Source organism: Pezoporus occidentalis, unplaced genomic scaffold (genome assembly GCF_034315485.1).
Source record: "Pezoporus occidentalis ecotype Australia unplaced genomic scaffold, CSIRO_AGI_Poc_V1 ctg65, whole genome shotgun sequence".
Taxonomy (NCBI): Eukaryota; Metazoa; Chordata; class Aves; order Psittaciformes; family Psittacidae; genus Pezoporus; species Pezoporus occidentalis.
Window position 1 is genome coordinate 523,324 of NW_026915998.1, and position 16,768 is coordinate 540,091.

The following is a 16,768-nucleotide window of genomic DNA, read 5'->3' on the forward strand; positions in this document are numbered from 1 at the left end:
GACCCTCCCCACAGCCCGGCCCGGCCCGCACCCGCCACCCCACACGCTCCGTGCCTCCCCGCGGGGCCCACCCCCGACGCACCGGGCCCTGGGGCACCCGCGGGGCTGAGGCGGCAGCTGAGGAGCGGCCTCACGGCCACAGGACCCGTCCCGGCCGCCTCAGCCTCGCGCGCGGGGCGGGGCCAGCGCGTCGCGAGTGAAGGACGTCACGGGTTACGTCACGCACCTCTGCTTTCCCGCGCATCCCTTTTCCCGCGTTCCCACCGACCGAGCGGCCCCGCTGCCGGCATAACGCTGCGGGGAGCTGCCAAACGCGGGCTGGGGAAAGAGCTGCAAGTTGAACCGGTCCCTGTAAAGCCAGGGGCCTGCTTCATGCAGGCACAAAGGTGTTCGGTGACGGGTGCCGAAGGAAATACATGAATCACCCGTGGGGCTAGAATATGCGTTTTAAAACAAGAGTAGACAGAAAGCCCCGCCTCCGAAAGAAAATAACTGAAGGGCTTAGATAAGCTTGGTCAAAGAGTGGGAAACAAATGCATGCTATGTATGGTGCTTGGGACACCCGACTTTTAAAGTCAGCATCCAGCTCTGGGGCCTCAGCACGAGAGGGAGGTGGAGCTGCTTGAGCAGGTCCAGAAGAGGCCAGGGAAATGCTGCGAGGGCTGCAGCAGCTCTGCTCTGGAGCCAGGCTGAGAGAGCTGGGCTGGGTCAGCCTGGAGAAGAGAAGGCTCCTGAAGGGGAGACCTCAGAGCAGCTCCAGTGCCTAAAGGGGCTGCAGGAAACCTGGAGAGGGGCTTTGGACAAGGGATGTAAGGACAGGACAACGGAAATGGCTTTAAGCTGACAGAGGGGAAGGTTTAGATATTAGGAAAAAATTCTTCCCTGTGAGGGTGCTGAGGCGCTGGCACAGGATGCCCAGAGAAGCTGTGGCTGCCCCATCCCTGGCAGTGTTCAAGGCCAAGTTGGATGGACCCTGGAGCATTCTGGTCAGACGGTCTAAAGTGAGACTGTAAGAAAAGCATGCATTCAAGACATAAGAAGATAGAAGCCAAATAGAATTCAGCCACATTTATCTTGCTTACTGCCTATTTAAGTACACAAATTATGGACTTCTCTATTTTTTACTAAAACTGGTGATGTGAGAAAGAAACGCATTATCAGAAAGATGCAGCACAACTGCTCTGGTGTATCAGTTACTGGCATTCAGCGTTGCATAGTTGCACCACTATATCCTTGCTTAAAATTTATGTCAAAGCAGTATTATAAATCAGATTGTAATTCTGAAACTTGATACAAGAGATTCTGGTTTGCAGTCAGCAGCTGAAACACAGCATTTCTGCCAATAACCCACTGCAGAGATGGGCAGCATTACAGCAGCTTCCACACTCGCTGTGGGTTAACCCTAGTCAGCAGCTAAGTCCCATGCAGCCAGTTGCTCATGCCTTCACCCTAGCAGGATGGGGGCAAGAACCATAAGGGTAAAAATGAGAAAATTTGTGGGTTGAGATAAGGACAGTTAAAAACTTAATTAAAGAAAAATACTATTCACAGCACTTTTTGTTAAAAGTAGTGAGCATTTTACCTGGAAGAACTTCTACTGTTTGAAGGTTTTCCAGAATCAATGCGGAAATACTGAAACATGAAGTCTGACAAAACCAAGTTGGCTGAGGGGTTCCAGGTCTGACAGCATTTTGCAGTTGCTAATCAATACTGGCTATTCCCTGGAAAAGGAATGCCTCTTTCTCCCATGTTTCATTCTCCAAAAGCAACAGTCAAGCTCCTGAGTTGTCAGCAATGTCACAACCTCCACTGAGCTAATTTTTGTCTACTTGAGCACAGATTAGATTAGAACCAAGGACCTGAAACAGAAGTTTTAACTGTGCTGTTGGCTCTTTCATTCACATGAGACAGACTTCACATAACAGAAGGCAGATGACTGTGTACATGATGGGGGACACTCTGAAATGCAACAGCAAGAACGCTTGAAGGCTTAGTTCAGCAACAGGTACTTTGTTCTGCTTCAATCTAATGAAACTTCAGCAACTAATTTTAGTGTGCAAGAATGACAGGCTCGCACAGCTCTCAGGTATCTTCTTTCCCTCTGGAAGGAGCCACACTCCTCCCACTGATCCAGCAGGAACAGTCCATTTCATAAAGAACCTCAGTGATGAGCATCAACAGCATTACATGAAGTAAGAAAATACAGACCATGTCCGAAAAAGTGTAGGCACTGGCTCTTTGTAGCATCCACTTCATTTCTACTCCAAAAAGCTCTGGCTTTGGAATTCTTTATTTGGTTTCAAGTATGCTGAACACAGATACTACTGTCAAAGTTCTTCCAGATTTCCTCCCAAGCTTCCCTCCCACCTCCTACCTGCCTGGGTGGATAACCAGTAATCTGTTACTAGATCACAGTCAACTGAAGCTACTAAAAGAAGGCAGAAGTTGGCAGCATCAGCTATGACTGCAGGGACATATTGTTCCTCTCTAACCCTCCTGTTCTAGGCTCCTGGAATACATGTAAAGCAACAAGACTTCTGTCAAAACACAGGGGAGGGAGAAACAGCATGTTCCCTAGGTGTGTGCTCTCCAGAACTGATGTACCTTCAGGTGCTGCCCAACCGCACTACTGAGCTGTGATTGCACTGCATCGTGCATCACCTGGAGAGATACCGCTGCTTTCCATCAAGGTGGGGCAGATAACCCTTATCCTGTAGAAGTGCTCTTTGCTGCCTGGGGCAAGAAGAGGCATAGCTAGCATCTTCTCTGTAAGGCAATGTCGGGCCACCCTTCAGCCAGATGTAGGTCTTGTAGAGTTTCTCTCATGTCTCTTTTCTGAAGGGGCTGCATTTTCTCTTTCATTCTAAAGCAGCGAGTTCCTCCAGGAGCTGCTCCTTCTCCTGCTGCAGATCCTGCACCCGCTGTTTATTCTGCTCTAGTCTGTCCTCCAGCCACTGAAGCAGTGGCCCACTGATGGCTGACATCTGGCTGCAGAGGTTCTTTGTGAACACTGGAAAGAGCAAAAAGAGATCATGCCAGTGCAAACACAAAAGGCTACAACAACCCCAAAGCCAAGAGCATTAGAGAGCCAAGAAAACACTCCAACATGCTGGCCAAGGCAACCAGACATCCCCACAGGAAGGTCAGAATCAGCAGCTTGCTAAACAGAGAAACAAGCTATTTCAATCTGACTTTTAGACAGAAATCTATAAAAATATGTATCACCACTGATGCTAATTATTTTCTAAATCCAGAAGCAAAGAATGCCTCAGGTATTGAACAGGTGAAAATGGACAATGGGGTATTTATCTTGGAACAGAAGTGCAAATTAGGATTCACCTTATCTCGGGGGCAAAAGCAAAGATGGCATTTCCTGTATGTTACATGCATATGCCAGGAGATACAATCATACATACACATCAGCCAGACACTACTCCAACACTCACCAAATCCAAGAGCCCCTTGCTGTTCTAACAGAAAAAAACCCAAACCCAAACCAACCCAAAACTCCCCAAACAAACCAAAGTCTATTGCAATTTTAACCAACTGTATAAAGGTCGAAGGACACAACAGCATTCATAAAGCCCAGGATTAGGTTATTCTACAGCCCTTGATGTTTTCCTCTAAAGTGTTTTGTTAGAATTCTGTTCCTTCACTAGACTTTATGTAAGAAGACAACAATCTCAGGGAATTCTCTGGGTTTCACAGTGTTTGTGATTGGAAATAAACTGTATGGCAAAGAAAGAGACAAAAGTTTGTGTTATTATAGTTTTAAAAGTGCCTTTTATGGCAAAGGGGGGGGGGGGGGGCTGTTACACAGCTGGGGTCTACTGTTCCCCAAAGTTAAGAGCCAAACCAGCCCCTGTTTCAAGACTGCTGCTTGGACTCTGGGAGCAGCATCCTGGATTACTGCATGCAAAAAAGGAATCCTTACCTGAGCCATTATGAATCTTGGTTACGGAGTCTAGATGGGTGAGGCTGACAGAAATGAACAGAATGAGGTCAGTGACAAGACAGCAGTGGATTGCCTATTAGGCAAACCCAGATTATAGAACCAGCTACCTACAAGTCACTGACACTGCAGATACATCTAAACCCCTTCATGTGTGGAAGCCCTGTACATTCACAAGGATAACAAAAGAGCCTGTAGCACAGAAACATCAGTGCTGAGCACCAGAGGCAGAAGAAAAGAAGCTGATACTTTAAATCTAATTTTTCACGCTTCTTCTCAGAACTTACGCTGGTTAAACACTAACTACTGTCACACACAGACATATCACTAAAGGCCCACCATTAGCTCACACATGCTCTATTTCTTTTTGTTGCAGCAAAGGAGCAGTTACACTTAGCTCTGGTGTGCAAGGTTGAGGGACCTTGAACTCCTCAATGCAAAGGTATTCAACCAGTTCTCCTATAAAGGCACATGAGCTGCTAAGACTTATTTTCTACACCCCTACTAAGGTTATGGTGCTTTGAAGTACAGAAAGAGTTCCATGTGTTAGCAAAGACAGTCTTGGAGAGGGGTGCAGCCCCAGTCTTATTACCTGTGAATTCTTCTGTAAGCATCTTGTTCTTCTTGGCAAAGGATCTTGGGCAGCTCTACAGCTGATTCCAGACACACCTTCCCAATGGTTTCATGGGGGACAACATGAATAGGAATTTCGATCCTTTCATATCTAAAAGGGCATGAGACACAATAAACTTCAAAGTTCCTCTTCTACAAACCTGCAACAGTTTGTCCAATGCATAACACTGCTGCATGTTTGGGAACACATGCCTGAGTTGACAGGCAAACGGAAGCATTTTACAGCCACATATTTGTCTGAAACTGTAATGATAAAATGCTAAAGCAACTAAATAGCCAGTACTGCCAATATGATGCACAGCATATGTGAGGTTGGCAGGGACTCTGCACCACTCTACACAAGCTTGAAGCTGCGACCTCTAGAGTTGAAAGTAAAAAGGTAGTTCTTCTACACAGCTGCTTACAGCACAAATTCGTACCCAGACTACAGTGTCCTACACAAATCTTAATACTTCTAAATTATCCAAGCTAAATTAATCAGGTCTAATTTGTAGACTCTCTTCAGCCTGCATTAGCAGAAGTAGGGAGATCTCATTCAGGCATCTCTATATGGTATTTGCTCCTCATGATAGGAGCCGTTTGAGACAAGATTAAATACAACCTGATGCTGGACATAATATTCTTCTGCTGTACTCACTCAGAGCTCTTTTGGGCCTGAATGGACTGGAAACAGGTGTAGAGAATCCTGCCTGTCTAAGAGAGATGGCAGGAAGTCAGATTCCAAGAGTAAAAGAGTAAAATAAAAATAATCATCTAAACCCACACAATCCTTCCGGAAGCAGGATGTGCTTTCTAATAACATTGTACCAGGTTGCAAAGGGACATGCTTTTCACTCTGATTTCTGTGCTGGAACTGTTTACAAGCACATACCGACAGACCCACTAACTATGAAGAAAAGCTTAAATAATAGCTCCCTGGAAAACTGAGACAAGACAGCGCTGTCAGCTTATCTCACACTACAGCAGCATCTCCTAAGGAGGCCAAAGGCACAGAGCTGCAATAAGCTGTATCTGCTGGACTAAACAGCTGAAGGGCACTCACACATTTCAGCACACACACACACTGCAGCCATCTGATGCAGTCCCAGAAACCTGGTGGCAGCCCAGCTTTGCTGGATGGAAAACCAGGCTGTGGATCAGCAGAGAGTAATTACTAACTCCCTCTTCTGTCATTGGGATTATGATCCAAACGTCACCATTTGAGCCACACTTTGACTATGCTCCAAGCAAAGCTCTGCCCTTCTTGAAGCCTGCATGCAAGGATTTCAGCTCTGCCCTGTTTCTCATGAGCACCTGGGGGGTTTACTGTCATTTTTAAGTTGCCTACCTTTGTGTTTTTGTCCTCAATGAAGCAGGAAAAGATAAGCCCTACAAAACCTTGGTCCATCATCTGATACATGGCTTGTGTGCGCACATCTGCAGACAAAGAAATAAGAGAATGAAATCTGCACTGCTCACCTGAAGGAGTGGAAAAAGATCTGCACCTTTTGAAAGGTGACCTGGAATTTGGTTACAAATGTCACAAGCTTTATTTTACTCCAGGTGACTAAATTAAAAGATAAAATTGATCTAATTTAAAATACAATTAATAGTAAATCTTATAAATACAGGATGAGTTACAGAACAAGAAATTAGCATCAGCCTGGTGCCACAGATCATCCTATAGCCATAATGTCCAACAGATACTCATGCATTTCTTTTTAAAAAGTTCTTTTCTGTATTAATACAGATGTCAAAAACCAGCACAGCAGCACTGGGATTCCCACAGCCTTTTTTGCTATTCCCTATACCCTACGTCTGGAAAAACAGTAGTACCAGTATAGCTGAGCTGTAACTGAGTGCTCCTGCCTCAGGAATGGGGCTATAGTGGCCGAGGCTCCTGAATCCCACCGTGACAATCTTATCCTACCGGAGGATGCTTGAGAAACCAACCTTTGATAGCTGGGATGTGAAGAGCTGACAAAAAGCAGTAAACTGAGCCATACTATTAGCTATTGCTGTGAGTTCTCATACAGAACCTAGAACAAAACTGCTCTCACCAACATGTGATGGCCAGACAGTAATGTGAGGATGAGAGTGATACCAGCCCACAACTCTCATGGGACGTCCCGTCATTTCAGCCAACCTGTGTGTGAGTCAAGGTGCTTTGGCAACCAGTAGAGCAAATGGAAGCTTTTTGCACACGGAAAAGGAGGGGAGTTTTAAAAGAGCTTCTCATCAGCCAACAGAATTCCACATGCCTTTATGGAGGGGTGACAAGATACACAGCAAGAAGCTGATGGAAGCTCCTTCCCCAGCACTGGCAGGATGCCACTGCTGCAGAAGCAAACTGCATTTTGTTGGCACATGGCAGTAACACAGCAGCAACCTGTCTAAAACAGCACCCTTGAATGGACGTAGGGAAAAGGCTCTCCAATGCATCATGCTTGGAAACAGAGACTTGTTAACCTTTCATTATCTACTAGGTCTCCTACTGAACAGCTACCCTCCCGAAAACATACTTTGGTTTCACTTGTGCCCAAATACAGATATTACAAAAACCAGTTACAACACAAGTACACTGCAAACACTGGAACCAATGAAGGCTCCAGAGAACAGCTGCAGGAGGGAAGCAGCAATTAATTTCAAGCCAACTAGAACAAGTCACAGCACGTAAAATGAGTCCCGATGTAACCACGTCAGTGGCCAGTCTGCTGCTGTCTCTACAAAAGGATATCTCCGCTTCAGTAGAGGCAGCTGAAAGCTGCTCTGGTGATATTTCTACACGGTCTTTTCTCTTATCCGAGCGGCGCAGGATGATCACGGAGTGGATGTGCACGATGCGGCTGGTGTCAACCTGCCGGCACAGGAGGGAAAACAGATCATTGCTCTTCGACGGCAATAACCACCCCTAAGGCAAAGCCCGATTCCCGGCCGCCAGCAGAGCACTGGTACACACTAGAGCACAGCCAGGCACGCAAACGGGAAGCCTGCCTGACTCTACTTTGGTTTTCACAGCGGCAGGAGACGGGAGGCCGAGGCCCCGCAGCACGGTCCTGCTGTGTCCCGCCCGTCTCCCCCCCCCTCGCGGCCGCTCCCATCGCGCCGCCGGTACCTCGCCGATGCAGAGCCCCATGACCTCCTCCTTCTCGGTGCTCAGCGCATGGTTCAGGCACACCAAGAAGGCGTCAGCCTCCAGGTACACGGCCTGCACCGCCATCTTAACACCAGCCACCCCCCCGTCTTCCTCTACCACCCCCGGAAGTAGCCGGGGCCGAGCCCAACTGCCCCCGCCCTCACTCGGCATCGGGACCAATCGCAATGGGGCTCTCCGACCCTTCCAGCCAATCAGAGGGGCAAAAGCGCCCGCGGGCTTCCGGGGGTGCGAGCGGTGCCGCGCACCGGAAGCGCCGTGTCGCCCACGCGAGCGGCAGCCGCGAGGTTCCGCGCTGCAGCCGCTGCCCGCGGCGGGGCGGATCGAGACGGGGCGGTGCGGGGCGGGCGGCGGGGCGGAGGGGCGGAGGGGGGCCGGCGCGGCTCGGGGTGGGGCGGGGCTCTGCTGCGCGGCGGCCACTGGGGCCTGCGAGCAGCCGCGGGGAGGCTGCGGGTCACAGGGGGAGGGCGGGGGAAGGCTTTGCTCGGTGCACACGGCGCTGGCTGTCACCTGGCGCGGGGCTGCAGGTAGGTCACGGGCGGGCGGCCCGCGGGGCCCGGCCCGGCGGCTCCCGCTCCGCCCGGTGCCGTCTCATGCCGTGGGGCGGCCGCTGAGCCCCACAGGCCCGGCCCGGGTGGGAGGAGGTTGCTATGGAGACGTGCTGCGCACTCTTCCCGCCGCGGCGGCCGGACCTCTCCGGCCCTCCCCGCCTCCTCCCCGCCACGGCCGCACCGGTCCCGCACCGCTCCCCACCCTGCCTTCCCCCCCCGCTCCCCATCGGCCAGCCCGTCACAAGGCCCAGCTCCCGCACCCCTCTGCTGTCCCTCCCCTCCCTTCTCTGGGGCTCCCCCCATGCTGTGTCCATCTCTTTTTGTCTCCCTGTTTCTTTAGATCCCACCACAGACCTTCCCTCCCCGCGCTGCTGGACAGCCCTGGCTGGTCGGTGAGCATCTGCTACCCCTCAGTAGGTTGGGCAGAGCGGAGAGCGGAGTCACAGGGCTGCTTGCTCGGGGCGAGTGCTCCAGGCAGAGTAGAGTCCAAACCCCCAAGAAGAAGCTTTAGAGTGAGTCAACGTGCTCTTACACCACCAGACAGCTCATCCGATCCCTCGTCTTGCTTGTTGCAAGATGCAGGCTGCGTTCGTCAGGGAAGCTCAGCTCCCTTTTAACTCCCTAAAGGCTGCACCCCCAGAGGTGTGCAGGCAGCTTCACACTCCACCAGAAGGCCAGAGTGGGCGGCCTTGGTCCAGAAGCTGTGCTAGCACAACACTGTGCCTGATACACAGAGGCTCAGCATCGCTTCTTTCCCTTGGTGCCTAAATGGCATCTGAACTCTTCTAGCGATCTGACCCAGTCCCCTTTTAAAACAGAAGGCAATGAGGGGTGCATCGTGTTCAGCATGCTGACCTCCAGCCCTGGGCATGGGCCAAGCAATTTATTTCACTGTTTTCATAAAGTATTTTAATGTACCCAATTTAAAAGTAAATAAATTGTCTTCACCACAAGCTGCAGTCCTCCTCCCGGCCATTTCCACACTTATTCATAGGTTGTATGGCTTGGAAATCCACCCAGGACCCAGAACAGCATTGAATTTATAAGGCCTGATGCTGAGATGGACAGCATACCTGCAAGTCTTCTCCCTGTCCATGGGGATTTGGCTTTAAACCTTCCCCATTCAATATCTGAAACAGCTCAGACGTCTGCAATTATGTTAATGCACTTTTTTGTGTCAAAGGATGACGCTGCAATCCTGCAGAATTCATCTGCTTGGGGTTTTGTTGGATACAGTGTTTTTAAAAATAGATTGTGAAGCAAGCAGTATAAGAAACAGGTTTTACAACGTGTGTTAAATAGAACTAAGTTTACTCCTCCTTTCATCCAGGTCGTCCTTCCGGTGTTTTTTATTGCTTTGTGATAAAATCTGCCAAAATAAGCACTGTATCTGCCTTTGCCTGCTTAAAGTTTCAGGTGCAAGTGTCTGAGAGCATGTTCTTTAAAATCTCCTGTTTGTGTTGTATGTTTGAGTGCTGCAGACAGACCTGTCTCACTTCAAACCCAACTGATGGTTCTGCCTGACCTCAGGATTTTATGTATGGCACCTTCCTAACAGTCTTAGAGACTGTGGAAAAGAGAGGCTGGACCGAGCCTTTGAACTTTTGGCAAGTGAACTCAGAGCTCGGGAGTTCAGGGGAAGTTTGGGACAGATTAGTTGGGCAAACGGTGAAAACACGTTAACCACTGCCCATTCTGCAGTGTCCCTGTGTTACACCTTGTTCTGTCCGTCCTGTATCTATCCTCCACGTTCATACGCAGTAAACGTAAACGTACATGTTGTGCTTCAGCCCTCCAACCTGTAGTTCAGCAGCACTGAACCAGGTTAGTATTTGGACAGGAGACCTTCCAGGAGAGTTTATTTACTGTAGGAAACAGTGTTTGCTTACTGAGTCATGTTTTTCCAGTACTGAAGTCAGTCGTGAGTCTTCTGGTTCTGGGACCATGAGCTGTAGGAATTCCAGCTTTGAATGGAATGAAAGCAAGTTCTTCAGCGTTTTTGGTCATGATGGAGCTTTTGGCAGTTGACTGCAGAGTAGGAGAGTATCCTGGCCGAATTCCAACCTGGGTGATTACATTCAGCTGACTGAAAATGAGCAGCGATTGCTGCATTTCACTGTTGGGCAAAGTCATTTCCACGCATGAGATTAAATTCATAAAGTGGCTCAGGGTAAAGCAGAATGAAAAGGACGTACAGAAATGTCCCTTTAACCCTCATGGGTTATTCCTGAAGGCCTTGCAGGGCTTTTCAGTTTGCTGTCACATTCCTCTAAATGCTAGGGATCCAGCTGCTGGGCCATTGCTTGGAATGGCTGTCCCCTGTCACCGGGTGGTCTTCAGAGCAGTGGTGCTTTTTATAACACACATACATATTCCCACACATCAAACAAGGAAACAGAACAGGAGAAAAAGAAATAATAAAAGAACATCCAAAGTTTCCTTTCTTAGAGATTAAAACACTGTGACAGTGCTGCTCGGCCTGATCTGTGGTTGGTGTTTTGATTTCCAAAAGGCCGAGTGATCCTTTGATTCAGAAAGGTAGAGAAGTTCTGGTGTAAGATGTAGAAGGCAGCGTGGAAGCATGTTTCCTGTTATATTGATAGCCCAATGTATAACGGTTTTCTTTCTCTCTCCCTGACTTTCCCTACTTTATTTTGTACCCAGATTTTCTTGCTCCTGTCTGAAATGTGCCTTGTAACTTTACAAGTTTTCAGAAGACCACTGTGTTTCACTGGGATAGGAATACTGCATCTGCTTCGTAGCAGGAGGATGTTATGTGTATTACAGCTTAATTCTGTTCTACTTTAAACCTAGATAAAGAATGAAGACTGTCTGTACCATTTTGATTACCTCTTCTAGGGTTCAAAGAGAGAACCATTTCCCCTGACCTTCATTTGCTAATGGCTCAGCTTGATCTAACTGGTATACAGATAAACTTGCTGTTACACAAAAATTCCGGTAGGAAGAACCACCTCAATGTCCAAAATTCCTTTGCCCCTGCTGGTACTGGTGGCTCTCTGTAACCATCTAAAAGCTGAACTACGCAAAGTCCCAAGAGCTGTTCACAAGAAGCTTGTGTGTGAATGAACAATGCTGCCATCGTCTTGAGAGATGAGACGAAGGACCCGTCACAATGACAGCTCTGCAAGTTCCAAATATGAGAGTCGTGCATACGGAGTTTCATGCTTTGTCTCCAGAGTGATCTTCGTTCTTGTTAAACTAATTCCACCTCTTGTCACAAGTTTTGCTTTTGGATTTAGACCATCATTAAGCCACGGAACTCCTGTGTAAATCACTTTTTTCCTTTCCCCCCTCTCTGTTTTACACAAAGACTGTTAACATGACTGTTAGTGGAATAAGCAAAGCCAATATTCACAGGGTTTAACTCTCTACCAATAGCACCTTTTGCCCCAGAATGCCTTACAAACACCATACAGCACGCATGTCCCAGAGTACGACTTGTCATGCCATTTCTGTTCACTTAGGCACCACCTCAGTTTCCCAGGCTGATGCTTAGGGACATTTCAGCTCATAGCATCTCACACCATAAGTCAGACGCCACCCAGAGGTGCCTTTCAGGTCTGAGAGCTTTCTCCGTGAATGTATTCCGAGCTAAAGAGACCATGTGTGCATCCTGCGGGATGATGCCATCCACCTAACGGGAGCATCCTGACGTGATGGAGGGCATGGCAGCAGGAGGGCATGCTGGCACTCCTCCTGTCCGACTGTGGGTGCGACGAGTAGGTGTTTACTGCGATGAGCACCGCAAAACGTGGCTTGTGGCTGCGGAAGAGGCAAGTGTCCTTTGAGCTTCCCAGTGATTGTAGCTTTGCTGTTGCAGGTGCCTCTACTGCATTGCCGGTAACTGCCTGCTCTTTTTGTTACTTTCCCCCAGGAGGAAGGTATGCTGAGGGCTCGGATCCAAAGAGTTCAGGTTCCCCTGGGTGAGGCGCTGCGACCCAGCCAGCTCCCCCCATCCCGGCTGCCTCATATGTGGCAGCTGTCCCAGGGTGAGCAGTACAGGGATAGTAACTCTCGCGTTTGGGAGATAGAGCACCATCTCATGGTAAGGATGGTGGCAACAATAGGCCATAGTCATGCCTGTTTGTGAAGTCGTTTGAGATCCTTGAGGGACGGCAAAGGACTGTTAATTTGTTGAAGTCCGTTAGCGCAGCCACAGTAACTGTAGACGTATTGAACTTTTCCTTGTCGCTTACAGCTTGGTGGTGTTGAAGAACTGCTGCTTAAACTCGTGCCTGGTGATTAATCTGGTATGTGTAGACGTTATCCCTGCTTTGTACTGTGCTCTTGTTTATCCCCAGCCATTCTTTAATATGAATTTTTGTCTTTCAGGAGCAGTGGCTCTAGGAAGATGTCGTTGTATATTTTGTACAATAAATGATTCTCTCACCACTGAAATGCAGCCACCTCTGAGGTGGAAGCAGTTTAACAACACACAGCAGCATCACACAAGAGTTTAGGACAGGCAGTGAAGAGGAGTATTGTGTCCAAGTGAAACGTCAGGGGGAGTTCTAGGTAGGCAGAATGTAATTGCCCTAAGTGGAGTTTGGCCAGGATGCTGGAAATAATGCCCTAGCAACGTTGGAAAGTGCTGTGGGCTGGTGAATGGTCAGAAATTGGAAAGGCAGCACCTCCCTAGTGCTGGGCTGAAGTCCTGTGATCGCTTCCAGTAACAGCGGTGCTTTCCTGTAGAGGTCTCCCATCCAACTACTATAGTAGCGCCACCAGTTTCTGCTTGTCCTTTGATCTCTTAACAGAACATAACAGTTACAGCTGTGTCTGACCCCTGCTTCCTGGGGGTTTGAACAGGATGGAGCTGTCCTCCCGTCTGTGGTGGTGTTTGGGGTGTTTTGGGAGGGAGGGATTTCCAAGAGGCTTTGTCCTGGAGCGACATCAGAAAAAGCCCTCCTTGTTGTCTTTATGGGACCTACACAAGTCATTCTGTTTGGTTGTTTTTTCAAATGCCTATATATATGTGACTAACGCTGAGTCCTTGGCTGTGTAGAGCTCACAGAGAGGGCTTTTACACAATACATGGTATAGTATAAGGTCTAGAGGCACAGAAGTGTTAATTTGAATCTTTGCTGGAATCTTTGTGCATCCAAGTGGGAAAGGACACGTTTTGGCCAGAAAAAGGCCTCCAAGCCTAGTGACATAAAACTTCCTGTATTCATTGTCCACATTATCATCCTTTAGCCAGACACAGAGAATTCTTGTGTATGTTGGCAGGCATCTGCAAGCAGCAGTAGGTGTTTTCTGCACTGTGACAGAGAGGGAAATTAGGAGCCCTTTAAAGTCTTGGCTTTGAGACTGTCTTGCTCCCCTGCCCCCTGAAAAGCACGTTGTTTCTACAGTAACATTTTCCTATCCTTTTAGTTCTCTGAACATGCCCCAGAAGGATCCCTGCCAGAAACAAGCCTGTGAAATACAGAAATGCTTGCAAGGTACCAAGTGTCATTTTATCTCTTTGGTGGAACTTAATTCTTTTAACTTAATCCTGTTCTCCTTTCACCTTGAGAAGGAAGAAAGCACATTAGCATCACCTGGATGCAAAGCAAACAAAATTGTGATCTCTGGCTTTAATAAATTCCCTTGTGCTCGATTGTAAATAAGGAGACACCATTAGTACCCAAGAGCGCATTTGTAACAGTAATATTGTGCTTATTTCAGAGTGATGTTATCAATGCTGGTAGTGAGATCTGAAGTGTAGTCTTGGGACTGAGCTGTAGGTGTGGAGAGCTAGACATTATAATGAGCTGTTTCACAGAGTGGGTAGTGAGGATGGTGGGTGGATTGCATGAGAAGACTGCAGAGCTTCTAGATGCAGGCGTGTTTTAAGAGCAGGTCAAACAGACGTCTGTCAGGAATGGGTTTGGTGTGTGTGATCTGGCCTCAAGGTATGAGCTGGTCTCCTTCTGAAAACCTTTAACAGCTACTTTTTATATCTGAGCTAAATAAGGAGGGAGATTATGTGATAATGTGGGTTTTGAGCCTAAGTTAGGAAGAGCAGACTTGTCGCTTGCAGAGGACAATACTGCTTCTTGGAAAAGGGTTTGCTTTATAGAACGAGTAGGAAAAAACATTCCTCTGTGCCAAGGCAGCTCAGCCATATGGGAAAGAGCTCTTCCTAACTCACCTGGTAGAGACCTTGACCAGTGTGCTCTGAGCTTCATGTGAGAGTAACTCGTGGTGTTAGCCCAGGGACAAGGAAGCAGGAGGTGAGTGATGCCACAGCTAAAATCAGCCAGGCCGGTTGCATGGCAACTCATTTGTGCCTTTATTTTATTTACAGACTACAAGCAGGTTAGCTAAAATATAGCTGGGGCGGATCATAGGAGGGAAAGCATCTGGGAGAAGTAGGGAAAAGCAATAGTCAGTTACTGGTAGATGTCTGTCTTTCCCAGGATTGTTTTGCAGCTGTGTTCAGCTCAAAGCAAAGGCTCAAGCAAACCCCTCTACATGTCCCTGACATTTGTTTAGATGCTGCCTTTTACTGTTTTTATTGTTTGGAGCATTCTCCCATGAAAGGCTGGCTTCTCTCCCCATGGTGACTGCACTTAAAAAGCTACTGTTTGACCCTGGTTTGGTCCAATCTCTGACAGTGTTCTTTTTATAACATTCATGGAAGTTGTTGCAAGTGTTTCACCTGTGTAGGTTTGCGTACAGGTTTGATCTGAATGGTGAAGCGTTAGCAAAGAAGCTCTTTGACCGTGCTACATGCACAGTGTGTGCGTGTGCACCACTTCTCTAGCTTTCATTTTGCAGTGCTGCTGTTACTCATGTATTATCATGCTGTGGAGTTGTCTGAGTTGCACAGAGAGGAAAGCAGAGAGATTTGCATAGAGCAGAGACAATGATTAAATGCTTTTAAACAGCTCTTGCTTTCAGAGAAACATGCTGCCCAGCAGCTGAAGGGCTGAGCTGCGTTTGTCCCCTCCAGGGACAAAACCTGTTCCCCTCTCCAGACTTAGTTTCTCCTTCTTATTTTCCAGTGAACAACTACATGGAGTCTAAGTGTGAAGCTGTGATTCGAGAAATGCGGAAGTGCTGTGCCCAGTACCCCAGGGGCAGATCCATCTGTTGTTCAGGGTTTGAGAAAGAAGAAAGGGAGAGAGAAAAGTTAAAGGTGACGTCAGAAGGAATTCCCCCATCACCTCAGTAACACAATGCAGCTCCAGCAGGTGCCGGAGCAGGGACTCACCTGCAGAGCTCGTGTGTGGTTTTTTCAAGCCTTCTTTAGACTTTCAGGAAAGCCAGATCGCTCCAAGGACACACCACCCGGCACACCAAAAAGTATACCGTAGTACCAACAGATGGCCTCCTTAACAGACTGTAGTTTCTGTACCAAAATGTCATCTGCATTGTCTTTGCATTGCACCTGTGTCTGTGAAAAGTCAACTTGATGTTTTTAGGATGCTTACCTTACTCTATTCCATCCTTGCTCTCAAAATGGAGAACCGGAACCGAGTTATTCTAGCTTCTAGAGTGAGAGGTACAGGAAATGAGCTCAGACAAGTGAGTGAGTTTAAGCATGACACATGAAACAAGCCCATCTTGACACAGCAAAGGTATTGCTGCCATCGTGCAGTAGTTCCAAACATGTGCCTGTCCAGTGGTTCAAGCTCAAGAAAGGGAATCGGGTCTGGGGATTGTTCCTAGGTCTCGCATAGATCACGAGTGATTACAGTCACTTTGCCTAAGTGCCTCACTTTCCCACTGGACAGACTTTTGATTACTTTCTATTTGAATTGCCTACACGCTGCTATTTGCATGACAAAGATGTTACAGGAACATTATTTCAGGGATTGCTACAGGAATAGGTTTTTTTTAACAAAAAGCAATATTCATTTGAAAGATCTGACTGTTGATATAAAATTTATAAATTTATAGTTGAAAACCTTTAAGCAATATGTTACAAACCCAGCATCGTTCAACCCGCTGGTACCCAGAGGCCTATCACAAAGCCCTGGGCTAGATCCAAGAACTGATTTAGGCGCTGCTTACTCAACAAGCAGTTGTAGGCACTTGCTTTCAACACTTTCAGACTCACTCCCAAGCCGGCTGTGTCTGGACCCCAGGGAGAGATGGCTTTTCAGAAGCTCTCACCTGTGCAGCAAAATTTCCTGTGACCTGTAGGAAGAGCTCAGTAGACAGGTTCCTGCATCACCCTTCAGAGCTGCTTAAGTCTCTCTGACCCCTGTAACAGGAGTCCAGGCACTTCAGTGGGTGCCATGTCCATTACAGGGCTTAGGCACCTAAATACCAGACTTAGAACCCACTAGGCTCCTAACTCTGTCATTAGATCTAGCCGTAAAGGACTTTTGTGCTGTGATCAAGTACAATTTATGAAATACAGCTTCAGTAAACAGACCACTGTAGTCTAGGCACAATAGTTGAGTGTATTGAAGCCTAGAAGAGCCAACCATCTGTATTCACTGCTCTGAAATACCATGATACAAAATAAATGACTGGAACAAA

At 47.8% G+C, this 16,768-nt stretch overlaps 3 protein-coding genes across 6 annotated transcripts; 2 read left to right on the forward strand and 1 right to left on the reverse strand.

Moving 5' to 3' along the window:
• Positions 1–2,272: 2,272 nt before the first annotated feature.
• Positions 2,273–7,828, reverse strand: BRCC3 (BRCA1/BRCA2-containing complex subunit 3). Its single transcript, XM_062640506.1, has 8 exons — positions 7,680–7,828; positions 7,302–7,421; positions 6,625–6,712; positions 5,913–6,001; positions 5,223–5,278; positions 4,545–4,676; positions 3,935–3,978; positions 2,273–3,010 (listed from the first exon to the last, which is right to left on the reverse strand). Exons 1-8 carry the CDS (start codon positions 7,782–7,784, stop codon positions 2,859–2,861), a joined length of 786 nt encoding a protein of 261 aa, XP_062496490.1. The 5' UTR covers positions 7,785–7,828; the 3' UTR covers positions 2,273–2,858.
• A 362-nt stretch (positions 7,829–8,190) lies between these two features.
• CMC4 (C-X9-C motif containing 4) lies at positions 8,191–16,768 on the forward strand. Of its 3 annotated transcripts, none has more exons than XM_062640414.1 (3): positions 8,191–8,245; positions 13,667–13,734; positions 15,283–16,768. In XM_062640414.1, exons 2-3 carry the CDS (start codon positions 13,677–13,679, stop codon positions 15,450–15,452), a joined length of 228 nt encoding a protein of 75 aa, XP_062496398.1. In that variant the 5' UTR covers positions 8,191–8,245; positions 13,667–13,676; the 3' UTR covers positions 15,453–16,768. The 3 variants fall into 3 exon arrangements, with proteins under 3 accessions (XP_062496398.1, XP_062496396.1, XP_062496397.1); XM_062640412.1 differs by lacking the exon at positions 8,191–8,245 and adding an exon at positions 8,332–8,661; XM_062640413.1 differs by lacking the exon at positions 8,191–8,245 and adding an exon at positions 12,734–12,805.
• On the forward strand, positions 11,931–13,734 carry MTCP1 (mature T cell proliferation 1). Of its 2 annotated transcripts, none has more exons than XM_062640418.1 (4): positions 11,931–12,063; positions 12,165–12,335; positions 12,489–12,540; positions 13,667–13,734. In XM_062640418.1, the coding sequence occupies exons 1-3, from the start codon at positions 11,947–11,949 to the stop codon at positions 12,534–12,536; spliced, it is 336 nt and encodes a 111-aa protein (XP_062496402.1). In that variant the 5' UTR covers positions 11,931–11,946; the 3' UTR covers positions 12,537–12,540; positions 13,667–13,734. The 2 variants fall into 2 exon arrangements, with proteins under 2 accessions (XP_062496402.1, XP_062496401.1); XM_062640417.1 differs by lacking the exon at positions 13,667–13,734 and adding an exon at positions 12,623–12,762.

What these genes read in the sequence shown, in the direction of transcription:
- BRCC3 (XM_062640506.1), bottom strand. Translation starts at nt 7,784, where the DNA reads ATGGCGGTGCAGGCCGTGTACCTGGAGGCTGACGCCTTCTTGGTGTGC. An exon ending in TGGGGCTCTGCATCGGCGAG is followed by an intron (nt 7,422 to 7,679) that starts GTACCGGCGGCG and finishes CTGTGCCGGCAG; the next exon opens with GTTGACACCAGCCGCATCGT. An exon ending in TGTCTGGCCATCACATGTTG is followed by an intron (nt 6,002 to 6,624) that starts GTGAGAGCAGTT and finishes CTTTGTCTGCAG; the next exon opens with ATGTGCGCACACAAGCCATG.
- CMC4 (XM_062640412.1), top strand. Translation starts at nt 8,369, where the DNA reads ATGGAGACGTGCTGCGCACTCTTCCCGCCGCGGCGGCCGGACCTCTCC. An exon ending in TGGACAGCCCTGGCTGGTCG is followed by an intron (nt 8,662 to 13,666) that starts GTGAGCATCTGC and finishes CTATCCTTTTAG; the next exon opens with TTCTCTGAACATGCCCCAGA. An exon ending in AATACAGAAATGCTTGCAAG is followed by an intron (nt 13,735 to 15,282) that starts GTACCAAGTGTC and finishes CTTATTTTCCAG; the next exon opens with TGAACAACTACATGGAGTCT.
- MTCP1 (XM_062640418.1), top strand. Translation starts at nt 11,947, where the DNA reads ATGGAGGGCATGGCAGCAGGAGGGCATGCTGGCACTCCTCCTGTCCGA. An exon ending in GGCTTGTGGCTGCGGAAGAG is followed by an intron (nt 12,064 to 12,164) that starts GCAAGTGTCCTT and finishes ACTTTCCCCCAG; the next exon opens with GAGGAAGGTATGCTGAGGGC. An exon ending in AGATAGAGCACCATCTCATG is followed by an intron (nt 12,336 to 12,488) that starts GTAAGGATGGTG and finishes TGTCGCTTACAG; the next exon opens with CTTGGTGGTGTTGAAGAACT.